General features: G+C 44.9%; 1 protein-coding gene across 1 annotated transcript; it reads right to left on the bottom strand.

The window, feature by feature from the left end:
• Positions 1-5015: 5015 nt before the first annotated feature.
• LOC137434698 (uncharacterized) lies at positions 5016-5834 on the bottom strand. The gene is made up of 2 exons (XM_068127847.2): positions 5520-5834; positions 5016-5403 (listed from the first exon to the last, which is right to left on the bottom strand). The coding sequence occupies exons 1-2, from the start codon at positions 5808-5810 to the stop codon at positions 5038-5040; spliced, it is 657 nt and encodes a 218-aa protein (XP_067983948.1). The 5' UTR covers positions 5811-5834; the 3' UTR covers positions 5016-5037.
• Between the last annotated feature and the right edge of the window lie 5567 nt (positions 5835-11401).

Raw genomic sequence — 11401 nt, 5'->3', positions numbered from 1 at the left:
AAAGTAGATGAGGCCATACATCCGTCATGTGAAGAAGAAGCAGGAGCTTAATTGAGATTTGATGAACTGGTTCCTTGCTGTCATAGAATAATTAAAATGGTACTGTTGGAAAGCAAATAAATGATTTACTTGGAACAAAAACTCATGTCTGTTTAATCATAACGGTGCCAGTTTTAAAAGCTTGTCTTTCTGTAATTGAATAAGAAGAAGAAGCAGGAATGCAGAGGTTCTAATATATATATGTATGTATATATATATATATATATATATATATATATATATATATATGTATGTATGTATGTATGTATGGGCTTCATGGGCTTCATGAAAGCCCATACATACATATACATACGCCTTTGGGCTTCATGAAAAGCGCTATACAAAATAAATGAATTATTATTATAATATATATATATATATATATATATATATATATATATATATATATGTATGTATGTATGTATGTATGTATGTATATATATATATATATATATATATATATATATATATATATATATATATATATATATATATATATATATATATATATATTATAATAATAATTCATTTATTTTGTATAGCGCTTTTCATGAAGCCCAAAGGCGCTTTGACAGAGTGCAAAACATAATGCATAACAAAACATGAAAACAACAATTGCAAAAAGACAAGAATCAATAGGGAAATATTTAAAGCAAAAGGAGGGAGAAGGAGAAGTGATAGTCAGGGGTTAAATGCTGTGGGTTGAATGTTGAATGCAGTGCTGAACAGGTGGGTCCTGAGTGATGTTTTTAATGTGGTGAGTGAGGAGGAGTCTCTGATGGTGTGAGGTAGTGAGTTCCAGAGGGTGGGAGCAGCGATGGAGAAGGCCCTGTCCCCCCAGGATCTGAATTTGGTCCGGATGGGGGGGGGGGGGGTCAGGAGGTTGGTACCAGCAGAGCGGAGGTTGCGGGTGGGAGTGTGTCTGGAGAGGAAGTCAGCCAGGTAGGATGGGGCCAGGTTATGGAGGGCTTTGTCGGTCAAGAGGAGGATTTTGTACTGGATTCTCTGGGAGATGGGGAGCCAGTGAAGCTTGTAAAGGACGGGGGTGATGTGGTCACGGGTCCGGGAATGGGTGAGTAGACGGGCAGCGGCGTTCTGAATGTATTGGAGTTTATTGATGATTGTTGAGGGTGAACCATAGAGGAGGCTATTGCAGTAGTCCAGACGGGAGGTGATGAAGGCGTGGATGAGGGTTTCTGCAGCCATGGAGGAGAGGGATGAGCGGAGACGGGCGATGTTTTTCAGGTGAAAGAAGGCTGTCTTTGTGATCTGTTTAGTGTATTTGTCGAAGGAGAGGGTTTGGTCAAAGATGACGCCAAGATTCCAGATGAGAGGGGAGGTGGATACTGGGATACCGTCGATGTTGAGGGCAAAGTTATGGGTGGATTTTGTGAGCGTTTTTGGGCCAAAGATGATTATTTCAGATTTATCACAGTTAAGTTTGAGGAAGTTGATTTGAAGCCAGGATTTTATTTCAGAGATGCAGTTTGTCAGGATAGTGTGGGTGTCGGTGGAGACGGACTTGGTGGAGATGAAAAGCTGGATGTCATCGGCGAAGCAGTGGAATTGGAGACCATGACGGCGGATTAAGTGACCGAGGGGGGACAGGTAAAGGATGAAGAGGAGGGGGCCAAGAACTGAACCTTGGGGGACACCTTGGGGGAGGGGAGCAGTGGGGGATTTGCAGTTATTGATGGAGATGAACTGGCGTCTGTCAGAGAGGTATGATTTAATCCAAGAGAGGGCAGTGGCAGTAACGTTAAAGGTGGATTCAAGTCGGGTGAGGAGGATGGTGTGATCGATGGTGTCAAAGGCAGCGCTGAGGTCGAGGAGGATGAGAATGTTGAGGTTGCCAGCGTCAGAGGAGAGGAGAAGGTCGTTGGTGATTTTGAGGAGAGCAGTTTCAGTACTGTGGTTGGAGCGGAATCCGGATTGGAATGTTTCATACAGGTTATTGGCAGAGAGGTGATGTTTGAGTTGCGCGGCTACAGCGCGTTCCAAAACTTTTGACAGAAAGGGTAGGTTGGAGATGGGTCTGAAGTTATTTAGGGTGTCAGGCTTTAGACCAGGTTTTTTTAGAATGGGGGTAACAGCAGCAATTTTGAGGGATGGTGGGATGATGCCTGTAGACAGGGAGGAGTTTATTGTTGCAATGATAAGTGGAGAGAGAGCAGGGAGGGAGGCCTTGACAAAGCTGGAGGGGATGGGGTCAAGAGTGCAGGTGGCAGTTTTCAATCCTATGAGGAGTTCAGAGAGGTCAGTAGAGGAGACCGGGGAGAATTGAGACAGGGGAAGGCAGGATAAGGGGGGGCAGGTGGTTGGAGGGGGAGCGGGTGCGGCGGTGGTCAAGCTGTTGTAGATGTTGTCAATTTTGCGTTGGAAGAAAGAAAGGAAGGAGATGCAGTTGTCTACTGTGAATGACTGGGTGGTAGTGTCCAGGGGGCGGAGGAGTTTGTTTATTGTCGAGAAGAGTGCTTTTGGGTTTCTGGAGCCAGAGTGGATAAATTGAGAGTAGTTGGCGGAGCGGGCGTGGGAGAGGGCATCTTTGTAGTGTTGTAGGTGGTCCTTGTAGGCTTGGGAGTGAACTGTGAGACCTGTTTTATTGCGGAGTCTTTCAAGTTGGCGAGCAAATATATATATATATATATATATATATATATATATAATATTATATATATATATACGGTGCGTATCAAAAAAAAGGTAATCCGAATTCAAGGGGTTAATATGCAAAGGTTATTTATTTTGATAATTTACATGTGGTTTAGTAATCAAGAGGCGATCCTCAGCTTTCCATTGATACCTTCCATGCATCATTGCTGTCACACATGACCGAGTACATGTTCATTGAAAATGACAAGTTCAAATGGCATTTTTACAAGTTTGGCTAATCGATGCAAGTCAGGATAATTGGTGCAAAATGAATGTCACTTATGAACTTTTCTCAGGAATGATTGGCCTTTATGCACCCACACCATCAACATGTCCACCTCCCCTTTAAACACAAAGCTCACAGCGGTGGAGCATGCCCTGAACTGCTCGTGTCACCATAGCCGGGTCATTGCGCAAAGCATCCACTTCATGTCGAATACGGCCCTGCAATTCGTCAAGATCACGGGGAGCAGTTATGAACAACTTGTTCTTTAAATGTCCCCAAAGGAAATAATCACATGGTGTGAGGTCATGTGATCTTGGCGGCCATTCCACGGTATGGTTGAGGGCGATGACTCGGTCTCCAAAGAGTTCCCTCAATCGATCTCGGACAGCGATAAGTCAATGTGCTGGGGCGCCGTCTTGGGCCCACCAGAGATATCTGAAGACACCACGAACCTGTCGCTTAAAGTTCTCCTCCAGCTACGGTAAAACTTCATCATTGATCATCTGCAGATACCTGTTACCATTGACATTCCTTTGAAAGAAAAATGGTCCGATCACCTGACCACTTCCACAAAGTCCCAACCAAACAGGCCACTTTTGTCGATTCATGTTGGTGTCAAAATTAAATTCTGGGGGTTGTCCTGTCGGTACATTTTCAAGAACATTATGGGTATTGGCCTTGCCGTCCATGGTGAAAGCAGCTTCGTCGCCGATAAAGAAATACCACAGGGAATTGACATCTGCTTCGCAACGTGCTATCAACCATCCAGCAAGCACCAGCCTCCTGGCAAAATCCCCTGGCGTAAGTTGATGCCGGATGTGGATCCGATATGGATGTTGGTGGAGGTTCAGTCTTGTCATTCGGTTGAATGTTGCCAAAGGCAATCCCTTCCCATTTCGTCTTGCGCTGGTATCCCTAGGATGCTCCAAAACTTTCTGCCTTACTGCTGCAATATTCATTTCCGATCGCCCAGTACGCCTCCTACCATAATTCCCCTTGTTGCGGTTGAGGCTAGCGCCATGCTCTTGGTATTTTCTAACATTCGCCCAGATGGTTTTGGCTGCTGGAGGCTCCTGTTCTGGGAAACATTCCCTGAACGCATCACGAGTTCGCTGCAAACTTCCAGTTTGGTGAAAGGTTGTAACCACGAAGGTCCGCTGTTCAGTCGTAAGTTGAACCATCTTCTCAATGACTCAGACTGTCTCTAAACCCATACACTGTAGGCCCATCTTAAACACCCATCTTAAACAAAGGATGACGCAACCGACAATTACCAGACCAGCTTAACAATTTTACATAATCAACTTGGCAGTCGACAAGTAATGCGTTCATTTCAAACTGTCTTGCACCGATTAGCCAAACTTGTAAAAATGCAATTTGAAGTTGTCATTTTCAATGAACATGTACTCGGTCATGTGTGACAGCAATGATGCATGAAAGGCATCAATGGAAAGCTGAGGATCTCCTCATAATTGGTAAACCACATGTAAATTGTCAAATGAAATAACCTTTGCATATTAAAGGAGAACGAACATGAGTATAGACATCAAATGCTTGAGATTAATTAATTGTAGCAACAAAAAAGATTAAGTTTGGCGCAAAAATTGTTGCTGTAGCATGAGTGAATCGTGAGATATCCGAGTTTTAAAATGCCAATAGCAGACGATTTCTCTCGCGCCAGCCAGCATCTCGTGATGACTATCATCATCGTGACGTCATCGGAGGAAGCTGATGTGACTGCGCAATAGTAAACAATGGCAGACACCGACTCCGATAGTTGCGTAAGTCTGGATATCAGCGATATTTCTGACCAATCTGATGCGGAAAATGAAGAGAAAGTTAATAATCTTGGGGAATCACACTCGATTCTCCCATACAGATTCGAACCATACCGTCCAGAGAGTGAAGAAGAGAAATCGTCAGACACAGACACAATGGCGATCGATTTTGATCTCGGGCGCCTCCAAAGTACTGAATGGTATTCATTTTTATGTCTCTTTTTTAATTGAAAAAGTTTCTTTTTCTGGTCAATGGAATACATAACTAATATTTAATTAATGTTCGGTGCCGTGAGGCAAGAAATGGATAGAAACACAGAAACGAAATACGACTTTATTGACTTAGTGCAGCACTGCAGGTGTATCAGTTGTAGTGTTCATGTACAGGCTTTTGTAAGAACAGACATACATATGCAAATACTTATTGTTTCTGGACAGGTGCAGTTGTGGTAATTGTGAGGCCATGCCACAGGTGAATGAGTGCAAGTGCTGCAGGGAGATAATGTAAAAGCGTTCACCACCTTTTGCAATGTTCCAAACGTCAAAGAGGTGTTTGACTTCAGGCGCATTTTCCTTCATCCATTTCCTAACCTGGACATGCCTGTCCGTGACCATTGTGTCTATGGACAGGCCTTCTTTGCTCAGAAATGCCATCACTCTTTTCAGCCTCTCCTTCTCCATGTGGCATGAGCTTGGAACTTCATTGCACTGTAAACATAATCGTGTGTTGAGAACATCTAAGTCAACTTAAATTGTCCACAACCAATATTCTATGTACCCACACTAGTTCTATGTGTATGTCTACATATATCTGCTGATGTTACCTGAACAAGCTCAACATCGATGATGACTTTGGCCACCAGCTCCATGATAGCATAAGAGCCAAACTTCGCCGAGTGTCCTGGCGAGTCACAGCGTCCATCCCCACCAAACATCAAACCTCTGCGCTCTGCTTGCAGGGATGCCACGAGCCACTTTCTGTTCTCCAACCAAACGTGTTTTATGGCAGGAAAAAGCATCATGTTCTGGTGTCGCGAGAAAGTTCTCGATGAAATTCCTGCCACTCTCTTATGGTGGAGAACCTTGAGTACCTTGCTTGGTACAGCACCTGACATGAGAATGCCAGCTGACAAAATGATATTGCCAGCGAGTGATTTGCCTATATAAGGTTGACTCTTCCACTCTGTTGTCAGAGAACATACACCACATTGAAAATGCACTAGCAACATGGTGCCGTTTGTGTTATGATCCACCTTGAGACCCGTCTCTCCACACCAGCTGCAGCGCACCAACTTGAAAAGTCGCAGCAAGCTGCTCCAGAAGACTATATACTTTGTGTCGTCGAGGACATTGTTTGTCTCAGGAGTCTGTTGCTCGGAGCTGCAACTGTCGTCAGTCTCGTCAGCAGATGAAGGCAGGTAGTCGTTATCACTCTCATCAAGAGGTTCAGGGCTGTCACAGCCGACATCTCTTCCAGCAGCTGCCACAGCATCATTTTGATGGCCACATGTTACACAGTGGCCTGGTAGTGGCTCAGTCTGTGTGCCAATGTGTGACACATGGCTGAGCACATCAGTTTGAGAACCTGGAAGTCATCAGCAAACATTAAACATCAAAACAATTAACAAACAATTAACAGGTGAAAAGTAATAGAATCAGAAAAAGCATATTAATAATAATACAGCAAGTAATACCTTTGTGTTTAAGAGTGCCGAGCTTGGTTTGTGACACCTGAACACGCACGTGTCGTCTGGTGCAAGGCTGAAGAGATGTCTCTGTTGACTGAACCTGGAAATAAACCATACATATTTCATTAGTTATGCGATTTCTTCGCTAGAAAATTGCAAAAACAAGAATTATGCTGTGGCTATCATTTGTAACAAAGTGACGAACCTCACTGGACACAGCCCCACAATCAGCAGGTGCCTGGCTCTGACCACATGTAGAAGTTGTAGCAGCAGGTTGTGCTACTTTGAGAAGTGATTAAACTTCCTGTGAATAAATGAATAATATGTATCACAAACCACAATTTCACCTGCATGTAGTGATAGAAATTTCGAATATAGGTCACCAAATGTCAAATGTAAACAAACAGAAGCCACACAACTCACCCTTTTCGTTGCTAGCTTTTCTGCAGCTTTCGATTTGCGCGTCTTTTTATCTGGTTTCTCTGCCGAACAAACGAAAATAGACGGTACAGCTGAGGGAATGAGCACCCGTTTATGTTGTACAGCAAATCCCAAACTTGCTTTAAGTTGTGGGATTTCATTGAAATAGTGGTGCTCAAAATGTTCGCTGCACAACACCGACGATGAAGTTGGCCTCCACTTCGCCCGTATTCTCTGAACTTGTTTCGTCCAAATATCTCTCAGCTTAACATCCTTCGGGAATTTGAAAACGGAGACAGTTTCACTTGGACAATTAGAACACCCAGCAGCCACACAATGACTGGGCATGATTCCAACTGATCGTAACGAAAACAAAGCGATGTTCTGATCGTCACGAAGCCAACAAGGCTTTAAGATCGAAAAACCGGGTTACTTCGCAAACGTCATTTCCGGTTTGTGGTTTTGACAAAACTGATTTTGCTTGTTCGGCGATATTTTGACAAATTCTAATAAAACCGCGAAGATATTTGTGAAATGAACTCAATAGAAGTGTTTAAGATATGTTTATGTTTCGAAATCTGCAAAGTTGTTTTGGTCGTGTCCGTTCTCCTTTAAACCCCTTGAATTCGGATTACCTTTTTTTTGATACGCACTGTATATACAGACTTGGCATTTAATATGGAATATTTTTTTCGTGGGGGTGATCTTACTTTTCAAGATGACTTAGAACCAAAAGTTCATTGGAATTATGTTGAAATTATTCTAGATTTTGTTAATGTGACCTTTAAAAGAAACAAAAACCACATTTGACATTTCGAAGCAAATAAATTGATCCTTGAAAGTGATGTAAACTGATATCGAACTCAATTCACGGACAGTACTGTGTTAAACTTCTGTACGTTTTCCAGAAGTATCTCTTTATTTTGCACATTAGCCAAAAAAATATTCAACAAAAACAAAAGCTAAATTATGACTGGGATTACGGACAGTAAAATTACAGTTCAGTACTTCGTGTAACCCCCACGAGCATTCAGGAGAACACGTACACGTCGAGGCATGCTGTTCACGAGATTTGCCAAGGTTTGGACAGGAATCGCTTGCCATGCAGTGACAATAGCCTGCTGCAATTCACGCACCGAGGTCGGCTGCTGGTCCAAGTGGTCGATTTGACACATTAATTTTGCCCACAAGTTCTCTATCGGATTCATATCCGGGCACATGGCAGGCCACTCCATATGCTCTACACCCCGGTCAGCAAGAAAGTGTTGGATCATGCGAGCATGATGAGGCCGTGCATTGTCATCTTGGAAGACAAAGTTTCCTCGAAAGGCTGCACGAGCAAATGGAAGCAATGTTTCTTCCAGAATGGCCCTGTACTTGAACTGGTTCAGGTTTCCATTCAGAACAACCAGGTGAGTTTTGCCCCCTGCATGAAGAGCAGCCCAAATGGTCACCCCACCACCTCCAGCTTGGACTCTTGGCACTATACAATCTTTGTTGTAGGCTTCATGCACTTGTCTGCACACTCGGACGCGGCAAACCTTGACGATAGACCAGAAATATAGACTCGTCACTGAAGGTCACGTGATTCCAGTGTCCTGGCTGCCATTGACGGTGCTCTCTGGCCCACTGCAATCGGCGCTGGCTGTGTTATCTGGTCAGGCGTGGCTTTCTCAGGGGACGCCTGGCATGATAGCCTGCTTGAACCAGTCGTTGGTTGACTAGCCTTCTGGATACAGGCACATTTGTCAGTTGCTGCCACTCAGCCCTAAGCCGATTAGCTGACTTGGTACGGCCATTGCGGACTAACCGGTGCAGCTGGCGATCATCCCTCCTTGTGGTTCTGAGGGGACGTCCTGGCCTCGGTATTGGAGTAGGGACACCCCTCTGAGCATTTCATTTCAGGATCTTTGACACCTGACCTTGAGTGATGCCATACTGCCGAGCAATAGCACGCTGTTTCATGCCGTAATTTCGTAAAGCCACCACTCCATGACAAACAGCATTGTCGAGTTGACAGACCATCTCCAGAGGAAGCGGCAATAACTTTTGGAGACGTGCAGCAGTTGTTTTCCACAAATACAGAACGCAACAACCCTTGTATACCCGACTGTGAAGCCAATCATCAAATGCACCTGTCCGTACATTTTGCCACGCCACCTGTGATATAATCCTGTTGTTGACTTCTTGCTGCGACAGACAATCAGTGACATGGTTCTTTTAACAAATAAATCACCAAAGTGTAAAAGAAACTCACCAGATTGATATACTGAGTTATGAAAGTAAACCCAAGTCAAGAAAAAAAAAATATTCCATATTAAAATAGTCTGTATATATACTAGCAGAAGTGCCCGGCATTGCTGGGCGGGGGAGGGGGGGAGGGGGAAGGGGAGGGGAGGGGAACGGGGGGGAGGGGAGGAGAGGGGGGGAGGGGAGAAGAGGGGGAGGGGGAGGGGAGGGGAGGGGGAGGGGGAAGGGGAGAGGGGAGGGGGGAAAGGGAGGGGGAGGGGGTGGGGGGAAGGGGAGAGGGTAGGGTGGAGGGGGAAGGGAGGGGGAAGGGAGGGGGAAGGGAGGGGGAGGGGAGGGGAAGGGGAAGGGGTAGGGGGGAATGGAAGGGGTAGGGGGGAAAGGGAGGGGTAAGGGGGGAGGGGAGGAGGAGGGGAGGGGAGGGGAAAGGGGAGGGGGAGGGGGGAAGGGGAGAGGGTAGGGTGGAGGGGGAAGGGAGGGGGAGGGGAGGAGGGAAGGGAGGGGGAGGGGAGGGGGGAAGGGAGGGGAGGGGGAGGGGGGAAGGGTAGGGGGAGGGGGGAGGGAAGGGGGAAGGGGGGAAGGGGGGGAGGGATATAGATGGTTACTGGCAATTGATCACATCCACAAATGATGTAATCCACACAATTTATGTAATTTACATAACGTTAGTAGGAATACATGGCCGTGTAGATGGGAAATACAGTTTGTTTGAAATAAATCACAAATATCAGATGAAAGTTTTTAAATTTAGAACTATTCTCACTCAGAGTTAAACATCACCGCAATATTACGCGGTTGCTTCAACGTTTTCTGTGAATTATATGTCATCATTGTGAGAATTTTCTGGATTTTTTTTTTTTGAAATGACATTTTTATATTTAAAAAAAAACGGCAAAAAAGCATCAGAACAGCTGTGAAAAAGCATCAAAACAGCAGTGAAAAAGCATCAGAACAGCAGTGAAAAAGTATCAAAACAGCAATGTAAAAGCATCAAAACAGCAGTAAAATGCATCAAAACAGCATTCGATATATTTTCACTTTTACGTTTTGGCTAACTCGCTTGCGAACCTGACGAAGATCCTGAGCGAGGATCGCTACGCTACGCTACGTTATGCTAATGCTACATTAGCTACACTACGTTATGCTACATTCGCTACATTATGGCTAAAAATATGGATCTAAGGATGAAAGAAAAAAAAACCTATGTGGTGTGAATGACAATGTTCCTCGCTGAAATGTGAAAAAACGCAATCGCTTTTCGCTCTGAATTACGTACGAACGCGTAACTGTGAGATTATGGCGGCAAGGCTGGAACATCACGTGATCGCTCTGAGCGAATCAGCGCGCTGCTCTGCCACCGGCTCAGATTCCATGTATAATATTCCTCGCTACGTTACACTACATTCGCTACGTTATGGCTAAAAATATGGATCTAAAGATGAAAGAATAAAAACCTATGTGGTGTGAATGGCAATGTTCCTCGCTGAAATGTGAAAAAACGCAATCGCTTTTCGCTCTGAATTACGTGCGAACGCGTAACTGTGAGATTATGGCGGCAAGGCTGGAACATCACGTGATCGCTCTGAGCGAATCAGCGCGCTGCTCTGCCACCGGCTCAGATTCCGTGTATAATATTCCTCGCTGAAATGCGCTGAGGTAAATATGAATAAAAAATATGGATCTCGTCAAATATTTTTAGGTAGGCCATGTCCTTCCCAGGCTCAATGGCCATGTCTATGCCAAATATCAAGCACATGAGCCTCTCCGTTTAGGAGTCTATCGGTAACATTACACACACACACAAACTGTTTTATATACTGTATATAGATAGATAGATATATATATATATATGTATATATATTGTTACTGACACGACTTTGATGTTAAGGTGGGCCGAGCGGAATGGCCGTCGTGTCCGCACAAATTACCCGATTGTACTCGAACGTTGACGGAGCCGCGCTACGCTGGATCAATAAGGAAAAAGAAGACACACGGCTGGATTATAATGACAGACACCAATGTTTCGATTCTCAATTATATTCGTACGGAAAAGGTTAGATTACAGGGGCTAGAGGTAAAGCACAGAAAAGATGGGCACTTAGACACAGGCTTATCTTAACCCCGGACAGACGACAGGTAAACGGGACAACGGCTGACTCACACGGGGATTGATGGCAAGGAAAGGCAAGTAGCGATGGCTCAAGGTGCACTCTTGGCTCAAGGCAGGGTACAGTCCGGTCCAAAGATGCGGGGAGGTCACAGCGCTCGGGGGGGACGTTCTTTCTCAGGCGGGTCTTTCTCTCTCAGCGATCACAGGCAACGTTCTTTCTCAGGCGGAGCGCATCTGACTC

This window comes from Myxine glutinosa, chromosome 9 (genome assembly GCF_964187855.1).
Source record: "Myxine glutinosa chromosome 9, kmMyxGlut1.1, whole genome shotgun sequence".
NCBI lineage: Eukaryota > Metazoa > Chordata > Myxini > Myxiniformes > Myxinidae > Myxine > Myxine glutinosa.
Note: the sequence above shows the minus strand (reverse complement) of the source record. Positions and strands in the feature narration are given on the sequence as shown.